Genomic DNA, 21907 nt, shown 5'->3' on the forward strand with positions numbered 1-21907 from the left:
CCCTCCCAGCGATCCTTTATTTATTTATGTATGTATTTATTTGTTTTTATCGCATTGCTCTGTTCCATTGCGTCATCATCGTCTCGCCTGTCGTGACGTCTATACTCTGCGTCCTCTCTCGCACGTGGGACGGGGAATGGAGGGCGGATGGGGACGCAGCCCCGGGCCCGGCCCGGCGTTAGCGCTCAAGGGAACGCTGATGGCCGTCGGAGGTGGGAGCCGGCTGCTGGCGGCGCCGAGAGGGGAGCACAGGTCAGTGCGTGCCGGGGTGGGTTGGGGCTGCCCTCCGGCTTGGCTCCTTGGGAAGGGACTTTCCGAGTGTAGTGACAGGAAGAGGGGGAGCGGCTTTAAACAGAGAGAGAAAAGGGGAGATTTAGCTTAGTTATAAGGAAGGAATTCTTCCCTGTTCTTCCCTCTGAGGGAGGTGAGGCGCTGGCACAGATGCCCAGAGATCTGTGGTGCCCCATCCGTACAGGCACTCAAGGCCAGGTTGGATGGGGCCCTGGGCAGCCTGAGCTGGTGGGGGGCAGCCCTGCCCACAGTGGACAGGGATCAATTTGGCTTATAATGGCAAAAGATGTTCTGAAAGAACGTCCTGTGTTTAAAGTCACGTTTGTTCCAGTTCTAGCGGCTTTATTCTGTTGTTTTTCCTTATTTGCAGGGATGATGCTCTCTTTGTGTATGACTGTGCCAATGTGGAAAAGAAGGCCTTAGGAAATAAAGGGTGAGAAAATAAGTGTAGATATACGGTGTTTTCCTTGACGGTGTATCTGACCCTGAGATTATGTGGCTGTCAAAGTAATAAACCCATGAGATTGCTCCTTGAAGAGGTGATGGCCAGATGCGCATTGCTAACCCCGATGGATACGTAGACTTGCGCCTGCATGCATCGGTACAGGTTAGAGGATGATCATCTGGAGAGGAGCTCAGCAGAGAAGGACATGGATATTCTGGGATTCAGTGGGTTGGTCATGAGCCAGCAGTGTGATTTTGTGGCCAAGAAGGCCAGTAATATCAAGGGGCACATTAAAAGAGCATGGCCAGCAGGTCGAGGGAGGTGTTACTCCCCCTCTATTCTTTTCTGGTGAGGCCTCATTTAGCATACCGTATCAAGGAGGAGTCCAGTGGAGAGCCACAAAAATGGTGAAAGGCCTAGAGCATCTTCTTTATGAGGATAGGCTGAGTAACCTGCATCTGCACATCCTGGGGAGAAGAAAATTGAGAGGGGATCTGATAAATGTTTATAAATATCTAGAGGGCACTGGAAGGCAAATGGATGGGGCCAGGCTCTTCTCAGTGGTGTATAGCAATAGGAGAAGGCGTAATGGCCTAAAACTTCAACATAGTTCAGAACTAACACATGCAAGGATGTCTGTATGGTAAGGATGATGGAGCACTGGAACAGGCTGCCCATGGAGGTCATGGAGTCTCCTTCTATGGAGATATTCAAGACTCTTCTGGACACCCACCTGTGTGACCTGTTGTAGGGTACCTGCTTTTGCAGGGGGTTGGACTCAGTGATCTTTTGAGGTCCCTTCCAACCCCTGCGATTCTGTGATATATGTCAATGTATATGTGTTTTTTAGTTTCATCTCAGAAAAAAACACTACATCTTTTATTAGAGGAACTAAGAAAGGAAAGCAAGACAAAACAAAAGCCAAACAAATGGGTACAGTCTTCACAGAATCACAGAACTGCAGGGTTTGGAAGGGACTTCTAGAGATCATCCAGTCCAACTTCCCCCTACTGAAAGCAGGTTCCATACAGTAGGTCACACAGAAAAACATCCAGACGGGTCTTGAATATCTCCAGAGAAGACTCCGCAACCTCTCTGGGCAGCTTGTTCCAGTGTTGTGTCTCCCTAACAGTAAAGAAGTGCTTCCTTGTGTTAGTAGGAGACTTCCGTGTTCCAATTGCTGCCTGTTGCCCCTTGTTCTATTGCTGCACACATCACTTCCTTTGAGTCTGTTCTGTAAGTTAGGAGATCTCAAACAAATGAGAAGGTCTTTTTCTTAATTTAAATTCAACTACTTGCCATTGTTATATCCATAACCAGTTTTCCCTTTATTCCCTTAAAAGTTTACAAGATCTGCAAGCATGAACCCTAATAGTTTTAAAGCAGAGAATGTTGAAGCCTTGGGCCTTATATCAGTTTCCTCCTGCTTGTGCTTTTTCTTTCCTACCACAGAGAAAAAAGATATGTAAAACTTGCCTCCAGATTGTAAAAGTCATTAAATATTTTAAAAAAATGCTCCAAGTATTAAATAAATTACTGTCTGTAACCATACACTTTGCTTGAGTGCTCTTCTTATGAACTTCTGTGGAGGTCCCTATACTGTGCACCATCTAGAAGTAAGCAGTATGGAAAACAGGATTCCTGTCTTAATTTGAGTGCACCGAAGTTCTGTGTCTTGTTTGTACTGATTAGTTTGAATAAAGAATAATTTCTCACATGGTGATACTGATGCAGGGTTTAGTCACTGCACCTGTCATCTCTGTGCGCTGTCCTTGATCATGAAGTTGAGACGTCTGAAAAGCTGTACATTTATTCCTGGATGTTTGAATTCTAACCTCTTGAGTTGAGAAGAAGGGTTTATCTTATTTATTATTATTATCTTAGTGGAGAGTATAAAGAAGATGAGCTTGTTGTGTCTGTGCAGAAGGTCAGGACAAGGCACAAGGGGAAAGCTTTTTCACTGCTTAAACTTTTTGACAGGACACAGAGAGGTTGCAGAGTCTCATTCTTAGAGATAATTGAGATTTCACTACACATAATCTGAGCAGCTTGCTCTAATTTGACTTGAATTGTAGTACACTTCTGAACTGAGTTATTCTGTTATTTGTGTGATGTGCTGCTGTGGGTCTTCGTGTAGAATATTAGCAGTGGCATATGAAAGTTGTTGTTCTGTTTTGTTTGTTTTTAATTAACATTGTGAAGTACTAAATTAGGCCATTGTGTATCTGAAACACACCTGAAAACATCTTTGAAAAGATTTTGTGGGCAAGGAGAGTCCCTATAGCTTTGCTTTAACATTCAAATTAGCTTAGCGTTTCAAGCTCAAACACAACTTCTAGCATTGTACTTTGTTCTGTGTATTCCTCCTTGCTGGTGGTGTGAGAACAACATTCTCTGAAGAACTTCACTTGCTGTGTTTCAGGTTGTGAATCTCTTTTTTTACTTTTCCCTTTTCTCTATTAGACAGGATGGACAACCAGCAGACAAAGGAAGCGATAACATCCTAGCTTTTGCCTTCTCCCCATCAGGAGATTATTTTGTCTTGACAGATGACAACAAACACCTGATTCTGTTTCGGACTAAGCCCTCTTGGGAGTGCGTTAGCATCAGGTAAGGAAGCAGGATTTTACCTTTCTCTTTGTAAAAGAGCTATGGATGATTAATACAGAGTTATAATATAATAGGACTTGTGGTGCAGCCATTTCTTGTTGCTAAGCTTCCTCCTTTGTTTTTTCCCCCTAGTACTTAAATTTAATGTTTTTGGGAATTAAAAGATACATATCAAGAGGTGGTGTGTGGTGCATCCCACACCAAGAGTGGAAATGCAGACGTTTATGTTGTTGGCTGGGAAAAGGGTAATCATTTTGTTTATTCCAAAAGACAATATTTGCATCTTTAAGAACTGGAACTTTACCTTCTCCTGGAGAGTGCTAAGGTTGGGCCTTTAAGAGTGACAGTGAGTAGTTTAGTGAACATGCTGTCGGGTTCTGTTGATTGGAGAAGGTTTGCTAGGGAGTTTGTGAGCTCTGTCTTAAAAGTGTATCTGTAGCCATACTGCTGTGTTTTCAGTCTGTCGTACAGTTCTCTTCTGAAAACTAACTGTAGCTGTCCACCAGAGGTCCTCCAGTTACAAGTTTTTCATTGCTGCTTATGACTATCCTCTGTAAAAAAGGGGTCTGGGAAGGACTTCCTGAGGAGGTAACTCACTGTGTTAGGATTCTGCTTCTGGTGATCTTGACAAGTGCAAAAACTAAACAAGCTCTGACTCAGCTTGTCTGCATGTGAGGGATATACATGATGGGCCTTTGGCGGGTCAATCAGTGGTGTAGTGAGTAATTGCTGATAAAATCAGAAACAACAAATTCTGTTCACTCTGTATTCTCTATTTCTTGCCGTCCTGTCCTGTTCTGCCTGTAAGATGCCACTGGATAATTGTTGGGCATTTTAGTTTTCAACCAGAATGTCAGCTTAGATCGCAGATGGAAATTTTGTGATGTTCCTACCTCCTGTTAGGAAACTGGAAATAGAGTCAAAAGGATCTCTGTGTGGAAAAATAGATTGCCAAAGCTGAGTTATGTAACTTGTGGCAGTTTTTATGGCAAGCTGTATTAAGGGTTTCTAACAGTGCTAGCTTTTGTAATAAATAAGCTTCTATCAGACAAGAAGGTTCTGAATCTAAGATCAAAAGCAGTACAGCCAAACTTGAAATAAGATTTCCTTGATGGAAAGGTATCCTATTTTGAAAATGTGCTGCAGTGTGTTAGTATGCGTTCATGCCCTATGGGATATGCTGTTCTTTTACACAGTCAATAAGAATACTAGAACTTTCATTGGTATTTTGGAAGTGTAGTATGTTGTTCTTTTGCCTCTAGAGGTCGCTGGGCTTCATGTATGTGAATAGAAATGTCCACTTCCTACGATCCCCATTGTCTGCAGTCTTATGATACTTACGATACTACTGGATAAATGACTTCAACGCAGTTTTTAATGTGTTGTTGCAAAGTAGGAGCTAATAGCTTCTACCTTTCTTTCTCTTTTCCACTTGCCTAGGTTGGATTTGTCTTACAGAGAATGCAAGAAAATCCAGTAGACTTTCTTTGAAGTGCAACTTTTTCTTTCAGATCTGTGAACAGGAGATGCACTTCGCTCGTTATTACAGCTGCAGAGGATAAGATTCTGGTGGCAGACAAATCTGGTGATGTCTATTCGTATTCAATAACAGAACCACAAGCAGAAGGCAAATTTGAACTGGGCCACTTGTCCATGCTACTGGATGCGGTAAGCGTGTGCCTCTGTGTACTTGGTGTGCAAACTCACATTCTTTCTCAGAATATAGTCAAACGGTTTAATTGGAAGGGAACTACAAAGTTCATCAGGTCCTATTGCCTGCCCGCTCAAGTGCTAGAATTTGTATTCAGGTCTTTCATTGTTGTTCTTCTCCCAGTTTTAGATAGTTTTTTTTTTTTGCCAAAGAGCATCAGCTTTCCTTAGCTATAGATAACATACATGGTCTGAAATTCTTCCTGCTGAGTTTGTCTGAATGGTGATTTTGGAAAGGAAGCAGGCGTGTGGGTTTATCTATCTGGATATATGACTCTTCAAAAATTCTTTGTGTTACAGTCACAGAAGACTTGGAGATGGAGAACGTAAGGGAATTCACCCAGTTTGTCATGTCAGTTTAGCTCTTCAGTGTGATAAGTTTCTTGCTTTTGAAGATGCAGTGGAACTTGTGCTGTAGGGCTTTCACTTCAGTGGGTTTTACTGGACTTAGTCTGTGCTACTTGTCTTAGCAAGCAAGCAAGTTGCTGTCACAAAGATTTATGTATCAATTGTAGTTGAAAATGTGTGGCTTAATGCTTGCACTTGCAATTCAGCGTCAAGAAAATGAGGTAGTCTACTGCTTCTGTCTTTCACTGGTTGGGAAAAGTGTGTTTAAAAAAAAAAACATTGGACTATTGGATACTGAAACTGACACTTTACCTTACAGGCACTGAGTCCGGATGACCGGTATATCCTGACTGCAGATAGAGATGAGAAGATCAGAGTCAGTTTGACTAAGGCTCCTTACAACATTGTATCTTACTGCCTGGGACATGAAGAGTAAGTTCATTGTGCACAGTTCTTCAGTGTGCCTCAATGGATGAAGTGTTTGTCTGCCCAAATTATACTGTCAGCCAGGTCCAGACTGTTAGCTTTAAACAGTCTTAGTCTTAGGAAGGGAGTGTCTTGTTTGAACAGATATTCATCTAATGGCATCTTAGGAGATTGGACTTGAAAGGTCTGTGGTAATACAAGTTGTGGTGGGGTTTTTTTTGTGTTTAAAATGCAGCTGTATTGATGGGAAGGATAGTGCATTCTTTCATTAAACATTGGACTACAGTGAGCTAGAGACTATAAAGCAGTCCTGTAAAACAGAACCCTGGAATCACGCTTGTTAATGTAGTTGTCTGGTCTTTCTTGTAGCTGAGAAAAGGGACTTGGTGTTTTTCTTGAAAACGTTCTATTGCCGTGAGTAAGAACATTTAGACAGATAGAAGGATATGTAGATGTGTCCTGAGGGATATCCTTATAGGAGGATGCTGTCATGATCTAAAATGTGACCCACTAGGAGACCAATAAGGGATGTTTTCTAGCTGGTATAGCAATACTAGCCTGCAGGAGAGACTGTACCTGCTCTTCTTAGTAGTTCTTCTCTCATTAAGAAGACTCAAACAGACTTTAAAAGATTCCCAAATCTTTGTTTTGCTTTGTAAAATGTCTGTGCTATTTTCAGTTTGCCTTCCATCTTTGCATAGTTTTGTGGGCTTTCAGAGAGGTTTTTTTTTTTTCCTGTTGTTGAGGGATATGGTTGAATTGCCATCCCTGGATGTGTTTAAGAGCTGTTTGGATTTGGTGCTCAGGGATATGATTTAGCAGAGGGTTTTTAGAGTTAGGGTACTGTGGTTAGGCTGCAGTTGGACTTGATGATCTTTGAGGTCTTTTCCAACCTGGGTAATTCTATGATTCTATGGTTCTATGATATGTACTTGCTCAGGGAGGTGGTTGAGTCACTGGCCCTGAAGGTGTTGAAGAAACATTTAGATATAGTACTAAGCAACCTGGTTTATTGGGGAAATATTGGTGATAGGTGAATGGTTGGACTGCATGATCTTGGAGGTCTTTTCCAGCCTTGGTGATTTTGTGATCTTAGCATTTTATTTTCCTTAGCCACTGATACATTTTGAAGTCCATAGTGATAGGGTAACAAAGGAGATGTCATCCCACACAGATCACAGAACATGCTTAATTCTCTTTGGCTGTGGACTTAATTGAAGATAACTACAGCCTTCCAGGCACGTTCTTTCTTAAGGTGACCCAACATGGTGCAGTCAGCTTGCTGTATTGGGAGCAAGAGTTAGAGTAAGACAGTGTGACTGCGGAACTTGAGATATAGGAACAACCTATCTGAACTTACTCAGCTGAGTATTTTAACAGAGCATTTAGGATGCTTTAATTTGGAGTGCCTGTCTGATTTTTATAACACAATTTGATAATCTAACCTACATTGACCCTGAATAGTATGAAACCTCCAAACTACACATGTCAAAGTGTAGTCTTTGATATCAGGTAATTTCTATAGCATATTTACACAGCCATATCTGTGCTTTCCACCTGCTATGTACACAGTTGTACTTCCTAATGAATAGAACCTGATGCTCCGGAAGGCACTTTTAAACTGGGGTTATTGTGCCAGTGCAGAGAGTTCACTAATGGCTGTATGGAGGAAAGGCACTTAATGTAAATTGCTTGAAATATATGCAAAAATTCTGTTTCTAAGGAAAGAATAAGCAAAGGACTGCAGAAAGCAGATATAATTCATGCGTCTTGTTTCATGGTCCTGGTTTTTCTTTTGGAGGGCAGCATGGTGATTCAAGTTCTATTACACCTTCATGCACCTGCTGTCACTACTTTGTCATGGAAGTTTGTCATTACAGTAACCAGATCTCTTCCCTCTTTTTTCTTTTTCTTTTCCTTCTTGTTTTAATAGCCTTAAATTTGTGCCTATTTTCAAAAGCACGACAGTCCCACTCAAGGCATTGCATTTTATGTTGCTGAAGTTCAGGTTCTTGTTGCCCACCAGAGACAAGTCAAGGTAGACTTGTCTATTAAATACTAAATATTTTAAATACTAAATATTAAATACTTGTCTATTAAATACTAAATATTAAATACTTCTGGAAAACAAGGTTTCTGGCTGAGTGTAGACACTGGTGGTAAATTGTCACGGGCTTGTTTCAAAGCATTGTAAAGGTTGGTTTTGAATGATCTCCAGCTGTGATGGGAGAGATGTTGTAGATGAAAGCTGAGTCATCGCTGTTGAAGTGTATTAAAAGCATCTGCTGATAAGAGGTTTTAGTGGGCAGCATGGATTGAGGGAAGGGAATGAGCTACCTGAGTAAATCTGTCTACACTGGCATTCTTTTTGGTCTTCATAGTAATGCTCTCAGCTGGGAAGAAGTTAGAGGAATGTGCTGAGAGCAGGTGGAAAAATACTGCTGTTAAATATGAAGTTTGTATAATGCATATAATGTACTAAGTACTGTAGGCATACCTTTTTTCTCAACTGGCTTTATTTGGAGAATCTGTTATTTTTTTCATAGATTCTCTTTGAAATTGGTGTTTCTCTTAGCATGTGTTAAAAGACCAGAGTATTACGGAAGAGAGAGTTCAATATTTGACTTCTTTCCCTTTAGGTTTGTAAGCAGAATATTTGTAGTACCCAACTATCCCGATCTTCTGTTGTCAGCTTCTGGGGTATGTATTGCAGTTTCCTCCAAGAAGTTTTTTTTTCTTGAAAATTTAGACTTTAAAATCATTGTCTGCTTGTGTTTTCCTCTGGGTCTCCTGGGCCACTTGGAATAATCTTTCTTGGTTGTCCTCTCTCCCTTTTCCTCCCTTTCTCAGCTTTCTGTTCATGTTAAGCCATTCTATTGCTGGACTGTGAGAGCCATTTACAATGTTTATAGCAAAGCTAGCTTCCTATTAAGATCTTTGGGATGGAGAAATTGCAAAGCCCTCAGTATTTCTTCATCATTAACTCTTGCTTTGGAGCACTGACAAATTTTAATTGTTGCACTATTTAAATAACTTTGAAGCAAATGAGTATTATGTCAGCCTGCCGTGGTAATGAGTGTCTTGAGAATTAATGGCCTTAGAATCCCAGATTTTCTTAGAGCTTCTGAGATGAGAAAACTGTTCCCTCTTCACCCTCCCACTTCCCCGTGTGAGACATGCTCTGAGTTGTCCTCTTCTATATGTCCTCATAAATACATTTAGTGTATGTTGAGTAGATACTGCGGTGCAGTATGACACAGTGCTCAGATGACAACTGAAGAAGAATTTTAACTCCCTGCCATTTTGTATCTTAAATTGATGGGATTCTGTTGTCACACCAGACCTGTAGAAAGTGTGTAGATGAAGCTAATCTGCATTAAGGGAAGCAGCATTATTCGTATCTGAGACTACCAAAACTGAAGAGGAAAAAAATAGCGTTGAAGATTGTAGCAATTCTTAGCATTAGGTTTCAACTCCTGCTCTTGTTTCCCTAAGACTCCTGTCTTTTGCCACTCTTTCTGTTTAAGTAACTCCACTGTCAGCATTGTGTGACTGTATTTCATGCTTTGCAAATTCTCTGGAAGAACGGTCACTGAAGAGAGGTGTTCAGTTTTTCTCCAGGAGGTTACTGAATCAGATGAGAAGTTGGGTGATGACAAGAGTAGGTGTGGAGAAGGGCAACCTGAAAGAATTGTTATTAAAATGCTGATCACATGTATTGCTGTGCTATTTCAGACAAACAGACTTGAAATCCAGTCTTAGAGGTTCCCAATTTCCACTTCAAAGGGAGAATTAAAGTTATCATGACTAAATAATTTAGAATTATGGAGGAGGGAAGGGGGGGGGGGGGGGAATTATGTTAATTAAAATGCTTTATCTGCAATTTGAGGTCTCAGCTAAGTGACTACTTAGGAACTTCTGTGGGAAAAACTTCAGGGAAATAGAATTTAGCTGTAGGCCACAAGTGGCCACTCTTTGCCTGAGGAACTGTTAGTCATCAACTTGTATTCGCTTCAATCTATCCAGGATTGCACTCTAAGACTTTGGAAGTATGAAACTGGGGAAGAGGTATACTGCTGTCAGCTAAGCAGCGTCTGTGGGCCTGAGCCAACCAAAACAGACCAGGTATGGCTGTGTCAATGCTGTTGCTGTCCTGTGGATCCTCGTGACTCCCAGAAGTGTTTGTCACATTTTGTTAGTACATCTCTTCTGTCACAGAATCACAGAATGACCTGGGTTGGAAGGGACCTCAAGGATCATGAAGTTCCAACCCTCCTGCCTGGCAGGGCCACCAAACTTCCACATTTACTAGATCAGGTTGTCCAGGTCCCCATCCAACCTGGCCTTGAACACCTCCAAGGACGGGGCATCCACAACCTCCCTGGGCAGCCTGTTCCAGGACCTCACCACTCTCCTAGTAAAGAACTTGCCCCTAACATCCAACCTCTTTCAACTTAAAACCATTTCTCCTTGTCCTGCTATTATCAGCCCTTTCAAAGAGTTTTCTCCCCTCCTGGTTATAGGATCCCTACAGGTACTGAATTCAGCAATTCTGTCAGTGATTTTGGAAGTTGAATGAGACCCAGAAACTGTTAAATAGCCTGGAATTTAGGGGAAGGAAGAAAGTCCCTGAAATTCATTTTTGTCTTACATGAATTACATGAATTTCTAAAAATGCTAAGCAATGCCTAAAAGTAGCTGTTCCTAATTCTTGCAGAATACTTGTTCTGCAAACCAAAATAAGCCTTCACTTACTATTCTTTTCAGAAAGCATCGATGTCTTAGTCTCTTAGCTAGAAAGTATTCTGTAACGTGGAAAAGTCTGAAAAACTAACCCATTTGTAACATACTTAAATTGCAACTTGAACAGCACTTTACATTTTCTCTGAGTGAAAAGCAGCCCTGTAGTATTTGAATCCATTGAAATGGCATTGCCTTGTTTTGAATGTTCTGAAACTGGGTAATGTCCGAAACAAAAATTTATGAGTTGCGTGTTAAAACTGACTAACCCAGAAGCAATGCTTAAACTGCAGTTTCTATGTGAGTAGTATGATATCTACATGTTCAGGGTGCTAAGGGAAGGCTGACCTGATCTTGTTAGTCAGATTTCCAGTAACGAGGAGGACCATGGAGGGACCATACTCCTTGGGACAGACCTGACAACTCATGTTTTTTTCTGCACAGAAGACATCAGTAGGTTTTGTTTGTTTGTTTTTTAGGAATAATAACATGCAACTTTCATTCCTGTCTGTAACGAAGCTCTGAGGGCAGCTCACTTAAATCACAAGATTCAAACCTTAGATACTGGAACACTTACTTTTGCCCTCGATGTCCTTTTAGCAGGTGTTCATAATAACTGTCTGGATGGTGTAACCTGCTCTTGTACTTGAAAATACTTGACATTTTAAACCAACTTCTGTCCATACACACAAAGTCTTTCAACTCATTTCAGCTTGAGTCTAGTGCTTGAAATCTGGATTTTTGAAGTTGCTACTGACCTTTTTTTTCTTCTGTAGAAAAAAAAGAAGCTGGGAGGATTGGCTGACACGCCTGAAGGCTGTGCAGCCATTCAGAGAGACCTGGACAGACTGGAGAGCTGGGCAGTAAGAAACCGGATGAGGTTTAACATAAGCAAGTGTAGAGTCTTGCATCTCGGTAGAAATAATTGCATACACCAGTACAGGTTGGGGGAAGACCTGCTGGAGAGGAGCTCTGCTGAGAGGGACCTGGGCGTCCTGGTGGACGACAGGTTGGCCATGAGCCAGCAGTGTGCCCTTGTAGCCAAAAAGGCCAATGGCATTCTGGGGTGCATTAAAAAGAGCGTAGCCAGCAGGTCAAGGGAGGTGATCCTCCCCCTCTACTCTGCCCTGGTGAGGCCTCATCTGGAATACTGTGTCCAGTTCTGGGCTCCCCAGTACAAAAAAGACAGGGATCTCTTGGAAAGAGTCCAGCGGAGGGCCACAAAGATGGTGAAGGGCCTGGACCATCTCCCCTACGAGGAGAGACTTAGGGAACTGGGTCTGTTTAGCCTTGAGAAAAGAAGGCTGAGAGGGGACTTGATCCAGGTTTATAAATACCTGAGGTGTGGGAGCTATAGTGGCGAGGCTGGTCTCTTTTCAGTAGTGCGTGGGGACAGGACTAGGGGCAATGGGCTGAAACTCCAGCATAGGAAGTTCCGCACGAATGTGCGCAAGAACTTCTTTACAGTGAGGGTGACGGAGCACTGGAACAGGCTGCCCAGGGAGGTGGTGGAGTCTCCTTCTCTGGAGATATTCAAGACTCGCCTGGACGCCTACCTGTGCGACGTGGTGTAGGGAGCCTGCTTTGGCAGGGGGGTTGGACTCGATGATCTCTAGAGGTCCCTTCCAACCCCTATAATTCTGTGATTCTGTGATTCTGTGATTCTGTAAGTGAAAAATGAGTATGATAAATAAGATCACAAATCAACCTAGTTGGTATCCATGTGTACTCTGGGTATTTTAGTCCCGTGGTCAAAAGAGGGTGCACTGTTGAAACAACATTGTTTGATAACCATTTAATCTGTGTCTTCAGTAATGTTGCAAGGCATTTATTTTGGGTAAGGATGGCTTTATTGTACGGTACTCTTTGCCTGCTAGATTTATTGGGTCATTGAAAACTAGTAAGCAACTTGCTGTGAATGGAGTCATATTATTAGTTCTGTGTGACTTAGACTTGTTTATCATTTAACTGGCATATCAATTAACAGTACTCAGATTCATAGAACCACTTGGGTTGGACTTTGCAATCTTGAAGGTATTTTCCGGCCATCAACCTGACCTCCTGAGTCCCATCACTAAACCGTGTTTTTTAGTGCCACTTGTGATCTTATACTGAACCCTAACACCATTGCTTACAAACAGGTTTATCCAAAAATAATATAAACTATCAAATGTTATAGGAAAAGCCTTGTTTCTTCAAGCAGAAATAGATTTAAAAGGGAAAAATAAGCTCATGTTCTCATGTAAAGCTTTTGAACATAGTTCAGTAACTCTTGCTTTGTCTCTTAAAACACCTGATAACAGTCACTTCTGTAGGATGACTGTCCATATGGCAATGGAGTTTCTTAGTTGAAAGTTGGAGTATCCTTTGATTGTTTCTGAAATTTCTGTATAGCTGCTTTGCTCCCAATGTGAGTAAACAATGACCAAGAGGGAATGCACACAAATTGTGGATTGATATATATAAGACATCAGTTAATAAACCATATTCCTGCAGTGCTTTGCAGTTCACCAGCATGTGTTGCATGTCTTCTGATTGCCGTCTTAGATCCCTGAATCAGTGCTGCTCATCACCAGTTCTTACAGGCATATTAAAATCTGTCTCCAGCAACTAAATTAGCACCACGTGCAGAAAGCTCAGTTGAATTCCATAGTTTGTGTGTACTTGGAAGAGGCAGTATCCTGGTGATTACAGGCAGATAAGTGACTTTTACACCTCATTGCTGTGGGTTGCCACCTGCATGCTGTATTGCTACACCGATCTCAATACATACTTCTGGCAGACCAAGTCTACTGTTTTAGGCCTGTGTGGTGACCATTAATTAATGCATTATTTTTTCTTAAGTGGTTGTTTCTGTCTTGATGGCCAGTTGGACCAAAGGAGTGTTTTCATGACATTATAGGGCTGGAAATGCTGGATAAATTGATGTCCAGCATTGCTATTTAGTCAGGATGTGCATCCAGCTGTATCAAAGGGCAAAGATCATCTTCAAACCAAGTGTGACATTTATAGTTGGAATTTAAGGTAACAGGCTCACGTGTCAGTGCTTTATAGGTGGTACTCAGTCTGCTAATGACTGACAACCAAAGATTAGGTGGGGTTGTAATTGTTTTTCCCTTCATGTTGCATTTCATTTTTGCCACTGATACCCAACTATGAATTAATTGAAGCTCAAAATATAATTTGAAGCATAGTGATAATGGCATTGCAAATAGTGGTGGGCCACACGAGTGCAGAGATGTGGGCTTATTTTCCTTGGCAGATGATGAATTTGTCTGTTTTGGGTATGTAGGAGTGTTTTTGAGCAGCGTAGTGCTGGTTTCAGCTGATAGATTGCAAATTCCTAGTTCATTTTTCCCACTAGAATGGAAGTAATTCTTAATTCCATAGTGCTATATAAATATTCTCCTGATTTAGAGCTTTCACCTCATCTGATCCTCTTGACAACAAAAGCTTGTTTAAAGTCCAGAACATGAATTGCACAACGCCACCCCGGTGCTCCAGTACATTAAGTTTCCATAGGGCTACCCCTTCTCACAGACAACATCAGAAGTTAATTTGAAGGTGTTGGCAGGCTGATAACACTGGCGCACAAGTGCTGAGTAAGTGAAGAGAGTATCAAGTGAACATCTGTTTATCACAGGCTGTTCACGCAGCTATTCTCTAAGTTAACTGATTTCATAGGCTTGTCCTTGAACAAGATACTATTCTGGGCTTTGCATTCAATACACTGATTGTTAACTTCCCCATTAGAGAAACACGGAAAGGAAGGAGCTTGCTAAGAAGATGCGTTTTCATGTCTTTGTCCAGCTGTGAGTAGCACTTGGTTTAAATCAAAGTCTCCTCCTGTCTCCCGGGTGAGGAGTGGGAGAGAGCTGTCTGCATTATAACGTTCACAGAGCCCTTTGTCTTTCTGACAAAGCGTGGACTGTGTAGGTGGGTGCTTCCGTCACTGCACTTACTGTGAAAGCTGGTCTGAGACAGAGGGAAGCTTTGTTAGTAGAAATAAATATCATCTTATTTCCTTGAGTGTCTAGAAAACCCGCTGCTGGTTTATAAAGGAGTTGTCAGTTCTACTTCTAAAGTTATGGTGTGATTCCTTACGGCGGTAACTACATCTAAAATGTTCACTGTAGCTACCCACTCATCATCTTCATCCTACTAAGTATTTGAAACAGCAAGCTTACGTTATATCGGCGTTATACAGGGGTCTGGGGTCCCCCTGTTAAATACAAAATAACAACTTAGTATTTGTGCAGTGGAGAAGAGACGAGTGCCACCTGTTTACAGGAGCTCTGAAACATGTCTCTTGTGCTGGAGATGCACCATATAACCCTGATTTTCAGATACGGTTATACTATTAATTAACTTTCCTTCCTGCGGTTAGTTCATCTTTTAGCAGCTGTCATGTGCTGTTCAGAATTAGCTTCTTGTATTAAACTTGCTGACTAGAATGCTTGGAGGCTGTAGAGCTTGTTTTGCTTCCCTCAGTTGATTGCAGAACTCTGGAGCAGGTTCCTTGACAACGCCTGTACATCAATTGCTAAGTAACTCAAAGGGCGACATTCAGATGAAGCCAGTGGACTAGAGGCTCTGTTTAGTGAGTGGTGTTGTGTTCGGGAAAGAGGTGAGGGATGAGTGGGAGTAAAAAGAAGGGGAATTTGAGGACACATTTGAATTCTGCCAGCAAAATGACAAGAAGATGCATTTTCCCTGCCCTAAAGGGAGCGACTGACTGCTACTCTAGTTAAGAAGGCTTTATTAATCAGGAATGTTTTCGCAACTTAAAAATATCCTTGAGACCCAGCCATCTTGCTTTTGCAGTCTCATCTTTTATGCTATATGATAGATACTTTTGAAAGAGCACCCTAGGGCATCTTCTTGCGGATTTTGTGCTCATCTCCAGTTCTTAGTTCCCGCTTAGGGACGCTCAAATCAGCTGTTATATATTTCAAGCGGTGTGGTTTATCTTGCAAAGATATTGCCCTGATTTTCTCCCAGATTCTCAGATGAGGAGAATGGCCTGAGGTGGTCTTGCCTTGTTATTCAGAACGTGTTTCGTGTGGGGCGGTATGGCTTCACCCACATGCAGGCTGAAAATGGGGGCAACCCAGCAGGAATACAGAGTGTGCATCACTATCTTCCTTTCATAATAAATGTAATAGCGGCTTAGCATTACAGGAGAGAATTTTTAAGGGTGTACTTTCCTGCATTGTCTTATCTCATAGTTAGTTTATTGAGAGTAGTTCATTAAAACTGTTGTATTTTACCTCTGTTAATATGTCTGCAAAGGGAGAAGCGTGGAAAGCTTCATAAAACAGCAAACACTGGTACGAAATATATTTGACTGCGGTTTAATTACGTTTCTTAGCTTGCTGTAAATTAAGACATCTGCTGAATTTTAAAGAGTAAGATATGAAGTTGAATGTGAATTTTCTGCCTATAAAATGGTCTTAATTTACAAGGATGTTTCTTTTTCTTTTTCTCATAGAAATATATTGTCTCAAGAATAGCCTATTGCTGTCAAGGAAATTATGTTGCCATACTGTGTGACTGGTAAGAATAAACAGGATAATGGCTTAAGTCACCACAGCTCCTGTAAAGGAGAGAACAGCTGTTAACGTTTCCCCAAGCTAAAGTACTCGGTACTGTTGATCTGAGTGTCACAGGGATGCCCCCTTCCCTTGGGGGAAGACTGAAAGCCCTTTATTGTACATAATGCAGAAGTGAGTGCAAAGGCTACCTGACCTAGGTAGGTTTTGCAGAACCTGTGATGCGTTTCCATCATGGGAACTAGGCTAAAGCATGATGGCACTGCCTAGCCATTGTGTTTTGTTCAGGGTGCTGTGGTACTGAGTACTCAAATTCCTTGTGCTGTGTTCTGCTCTTGTAAATTAATTTTGCCATTCTCTTCAAAATCAGAGCGTTACTTCAGTTTAAAACTGTCAAGAGGATTTGTTGACTTTGGGGTTCAAATAAATATGTTTGTGTAAGGAAAGAGCGCTCAGGACCTGAAGGAATCTTTTCAATCCAACTGGCAGGGGAATACCTTGCCGAGATGGACAAACAGTCTTTCCCTCTCTTTCTGCAGCACCTTTTCTTGCCAGGAAGACTGTTCTTGCTGACAAAAGCGTGCCAGCAGGAAAGGGAGAGATTGTCAAAGCTGTCTGTACAGTCAGCAGTCTGTCCCCTTGGTGAACTTGGTCTTTGCCAAAGGGGTAAGCCTTAGCTTCTCCCCATCACATCTACTGCCAGGCTTTGTGTCAGCAGCTGAAGTGTCTGTGCCATGCCATGCTCTTTGCCAAGGTTTTATTTACAGCTCCACAGCCCAGCATTTCTAAACCGTGTTGCTGTGTAGACCTTGTAGGCCAGCCCAGAGAGAGTGGAGAAGTGCAGGGAGCACAGTACATGAAGGGATGAGAGCTATCAGGAAACATGTTCCTTGCCATTGCGGCGCTACAAACCCGTTCTTCAGCCATTTTGTGGTTTCCTGTCCCTCTCATTCCTCCTTCATTTTCCTGGCATGTAATTATTTTCCTTTTTTATTTTTGCCAGTGCTCAGCTATATACTCTTTCATTTATGTCCCTTAGATCAGTTGTACTGTATTGAAACTCTCCCCATGTAAATCCTTAGCAATCCTTACTAAATTTCCTTTACTACCTTTTCTTTTAAAGACAGCGTGACTGCTTTTTCTTTCATATAACAGTTGGAAAACCATTTGATGTATTAGATATCTGCAGCTTCTGCCTCAGACCTTGTAAGCAAACCGCATCTGAAGTGCTAGGGTTATTTTTTGCAATTCCTAATGATTTGCTTTGGCTTTGTTTGGAATCAGAGTGGGTGTCTGTGACTTGCTGAGAAATGGTGGCAGTAGGTGGATTTGATAATAATGGTAATTAAGTTTTTCCTCTCAAAAGTATTCCCACAGTCTACATCTTTCAGCTTGATGCCGTTGCCCAGCAGCTAGTTTACAGAGAGCAAATCTCTTTGAAGCACAAATGTTGGGACATTGCATTCGAGGAAACAGGAGAAATCTGGACTCTGCAGGAAGACAGTGAAGCCCCTCTTCAGTTATACAGGCCATGTGATGGACAGTGGAAGGTAGATACCGACGTTAGGCTAATATTGTGGATGCTTTGTCTTGTCCTCAACAAAACCACGGTGAACTATGTTCCTTGAAAACTAACCGATATGCTTCTTTTCTTCAGTCTTGAGGCTGAGTAGAAGTCTTAGATATCACACATTCTACTTACCTCTATATAGTGCAAAGCCACTGAGAGCTTGTTACCAGTCTCTTCTCTGGTAAAGCTTGCCTCTGGTGCAGCAGCATCAATGCAAATGTTTGTCAGCCATGGCACACGGTACTTTAAAGCATTGCTTATGCTCTCTGGGTGCTGCACTTGTTTAGTTTAAAAATACTCACTGTCCTTTCGCTGTGCTCATCTGTGAGCTGCTGCATGTTTCAGTTTGCTGTCAAACACCAGATTCCTTGCTTATGATGCACGAAATATCATGCAGTGTTCTTCCTTTTCCCAGTCTGTAACTGACAATGAAGGACTGCAGAGGATGTCTAAGTATCTTCTTGACAACTGGACGGCATTTGAAGGTGAGAAATTTGGCCTAGGAACTGTAATTTTAGAGCTAAAGTTTTAAGAGTAAAATCAGGGTTCTGATCAGTTCTCTTCAAATTACTTAATCCCTCAGCTTTCCCTTTTCAGCTTCATCTTTCTATCTGGTATGGAAATTAGTGTTGATAATGAACGGTATTCAAGTTACTGTTCTTAAAGATAGCACAGGAATCTGTTTTGCACAAATACCTTAGCATATGGCTGTATTTAAACACCCTATCACAGATCTGCCGTAATCTCTCTTACTGTTCTGATACTGAACTTCACTGTTGGTTTTCTTGTCTCTTACCGTGATGTGAAAGTACGGTGGAGATAGTAAGAGGGTAGATAGTGACTGCCATTAAGGTGGTTGTGCTCGACCTTCAAAATCTCAAAGGAAGTCAGGTGCCCTTTTGGAAAGGGGGGTGTTTGCATGTAGATGTTGCAGACTTGATAGTTACAGCCAGGCAGATTATTAAAAATACGAGGGCTGAGTGAAAATGAAAAATAGAGAAGGAATAAGAGCATGCAGGGGAAGAGATTCTGAGCGTAATTTTCCAGTGTAGCAAATTACTGTGATACACGATAGCCTGTTGCATCTGCAGCTGGGAAAGGAGGACTGCTCTGAGACAAGATCTATTATCCTTAATTAGTAAGAGAAGGCTCACTTGATAAGCGCTTACTCCAGTCCGCTATTAGTGCTTGAAAAGGCATCTTCTTCTCTTGAAAAAGGCGATGGTTATATTGCTTAAACCACTCTTCCCAACATCTGCATAGCCTCCTTTTTGCTTTCTGGAAACATTTTTCAGCCGTTTGCTGATTCTTTAGGCTTTAGGACGTGTAGGTCAGTGTTGAAGCAGATGTTGAACAATTTGAAATGATGTTAGAATTGATCCCAGAAGGAAGGTCAAGCAAGATTTAGTGCTGACTGACCAAGCAGAGTGCAGAAGAGATATTCAGAATGACAGCAAACAGAGGGGACAAAGGCTGCTCAATTGGTTTCTATGCGAGCGCAAGACCCTTGAAAGTAAAACCGTGTACTTTGCCAAGTTCTAGCGAGGCAAAGTTGGTATGTTTGTATACCAGAATGCAGCAGTATGTGTACGTACACTACTGTGGAGAAGCACACGTGCTTCAGGACCAAACCCTAGCAAACACTGGATTTTCATGCTAGTGATCAAGATTTTCCTGGAAGTGGAGAAAGGTTAAGAGTACAAAGGGGAACTAGTGGTAACTACCTTTATCAGATGGATCCTCTAGCAGTTTCCAAAAACATGAACCTAACCAGCTGGTCTCACGCTGAATTCTCTGCAGAAATAATGATGGAGATCTTTTGCATGGTAGTTATCTGTTTAAACACCTCTAAACTTACAGTCCTGGAGATGCTATGATGACTATTACACTGGATTCACAGAACCGTAGCAAAATCACTGGGGGTGAATACTTAGAAATGCATATGTACCGGAGGAAATGACTGCTTGATGTCTGCATCTCCGGGCTTAGTCGAAGAAGCTCTAGGAAACAAGTCAACTAAAGACAGTTATGTAGTAATTTATGCCCTCCGCAGTGTTAAAGCAGTGGGGAAAAATGCCAGCAGGCTGCCTAATAATATGTTGCTACAGCAGTAATTTGAAAATGGGGGCCTTGAAGTTGTGCAAGTGTCCAGTGTGTAAAGATAACTGTGTGTAAAGATAACTGTGCTCTCCTTGCTAGAGAGCCAGGTGCCTGCCTGGGTATTAATTTTTTTACGTTGGTTGCACTTGGCTCTGTGAATGTAGAACAGATGATACTCCCACAAACAGTGCTGATGCTGTATTTAATTAAGTGGATAAGACTACAGTAAATGAGTTGAAATTCCATTGTCTGAAACTCCAGTTCAGGAAATAATTGGTGAGACATCTAAGGGAATTAACACTTCTTGTGTTCCTGTTTTGCCCACTTGTAGGGTTTGTTGGTGCAGAAAGCCACTACAGCTGTCTCTACAAGGCTTCATTTGATAACATGGCCGTCTACCTAAAGAGGAAGGAGGAGAGGATACAGAAGCAGAAAAAGAAAAGGCAGAATCTGCAACATGATGCTAATGGACAAACCAAAAAGATCAAAGCAGAAGAATCATCACTATGACGCTGTTCGTTGTTGGCTTGTAACTTTTGCCTTGCTGAAAGGAACTGATTGGGCTGTAGACTGTTTTTAAATGGAAAAGGATTAATGGAAGAAGATTTGTTTAAACTCAGATTCAGGTTTTCAGGCAGCCCACTGTGGCAATATCCCGCTTGCAGCAAATATTTTACATACTGTATGTCTAAGCTTCTAAGAGCATAATGTCAGCAGTTCAATCCTAGGGATCTCTGATGCATGACATTTGATTACTGGTTGTTTTTTCCTTGAAGCAGGATTTTCCTTTTGCCTACTGTGTTCAGGCTTGCATCTTCAGGTGGAAGTGCACGGATTAAAATTGACATCATATATGTATATATATTTTTAATTCTGTTAGTTAATGTAACTTACACAGCATAACTGGCTATGGGAAAGGAGCTATTGCTAAATTCTTGCTGTCTGTCAAGGCAGCTTTTTACCCTTTATCTTCCTTTTAATACGGTAAGATGTCTGCCTGGCTTCAATTCAGTGCTTCTCTTTGGAGGAAGGAGTACAGAAATAGGTTTTATACACTGAAAAGTAAAAGTGAAAAGCGTCAGTCAACTTGATGCTATTGGAAGATCCTTCTGCTGCAGTATGGTCCCAGTCTGTGTGTGTAAAGATGATCTGAAAGGCCTGTGAGCAGTGCTTGCGAGTGTGTTCTGCTTCATTCAGCAAGAGCTCTTTCATGTTGCAATTAGCCATCAGCGAGAGCTTTTCGGGGTCAATTGCTGCTTCACCACAGGGCAGAAAATACGTGTTCATCTACCAGATGGCATCCTGGCTGTATGAAATACAATATACTTGAGCTGAGACTGTAAAATCCAGGTGTTGAAATCTGTACAGTTCATTAAAGATACTCAGAATTAGCCTTTGAGTCATAATTTGTTCTCCTCGGTCTCTTTATATATCTGTGATCTCCTGACTATGTAGATGTTAATGAATCTTGCACTCGAAATTTAGTTCTGTTAATGTTGAAGGCATTGCTGAGATAAAGCTTGTTTTGAGAATATCAGCCATTCTGCTGTGAAGCAGAACTTCAGTACTGCTCAGAATTGCAGTGTTGTCCTTATTCTGGGTCTCGGAGGCCACAAGTCTTTCTTATGCTGCAAGATTTCGTATGGATTTTCATATGAATGCACTTCATTTGAAAGTGCATCTATAATGTTGTGTGCATTAGTACAGAGCCAGTGATTCACTTCCAGGGGGGGGGGGGGGGGGGGGGGGGGGGGGGGGGGGGGGGGGGGGGTCTGATTTCTTTCAGCGATTCCTTGTAGTGGGGGACCTGTTGCCTTGCAAGTGTATTTAGGTAAATACTGTGTAGTGTCAAGAGTGATGTTGCCTCTTCTGATTAAAGGTCTCATTTCTGTCAGGGGCTGCCTTGCTGCTAATGGAAGGTGAACTAGTTCCTACTACATGCACAGTTACATGAAATAAGGATGCAGGGCTGTGTCCACAGGGATATCCCACATGGACTAGGAGCTAGGACTAAGAAATACTGCATTTTCAGCCTTGCAGAGGACAGCTGCATGTGTGAAGTACTGTCACTGCATTTGGAGCACTTAGATGCACTGATCTAACACTGACAGTGCA

The 21907-nt window shown here is 41.8% G+C and overlaps 1 protein-coding gene across 1 annotated transcript; it reads left to right on the forward strand.

Moving 5' to 3' along the window:
• The first annotated feature begins 5 nt into the window (after nucleotides 1–5).
• Nucleotides 6–21196, forward strand: LOC140265484 (tRNA (guanine-N(7)-)-methyltransferase non-catalytic subunit WDR4-like). The gene is made up of 11 exons (XM_072361413.1): nucleotides 6–252; nucleotides 662–724; nucleotides 3200–3346; nucleotides 4858–5014; nucleotides 5724–5836; nucleotides 8470–8530; nucleotides 9857–9955; nucleotides 16062–16126; nucleotides 17489–17672; nucleotides 18108–18177; nucleotides 20124–21196. The coding sequence occupies exons 1-11, from the start codon at nucleotides 137–139 to the stop codon at nucleotides 20300–20302; spliced, it is 1254 nt and encodes a 417-aa protein (XP_072217514.1). The 5' UTR covers nucleotides 6–136; the 3' UTR covers nucleotides 20303–21196.
• Nucleotides 21197–21907: the final 711 nt, after the last annotated feature.

This window comes from Excalfactoria chinensis, unplaced genomic scaffold (genome assembly GCF_039878825.1).
Source record: "Excalfactoria chinensis isolate bCotChi1 unplaced genomic scaffold, bCotChi1.hap2 Scaffold_998, whole genome shotgun sequence".
In the NCBI taxonomy this organism is placed as follows: domain Eukaryota; kingdom Metazoa; phylum Chordata; class Aves; order Galliformes; family Phasianidae; genus Excalfactoria; species Excalfactoria chinensis.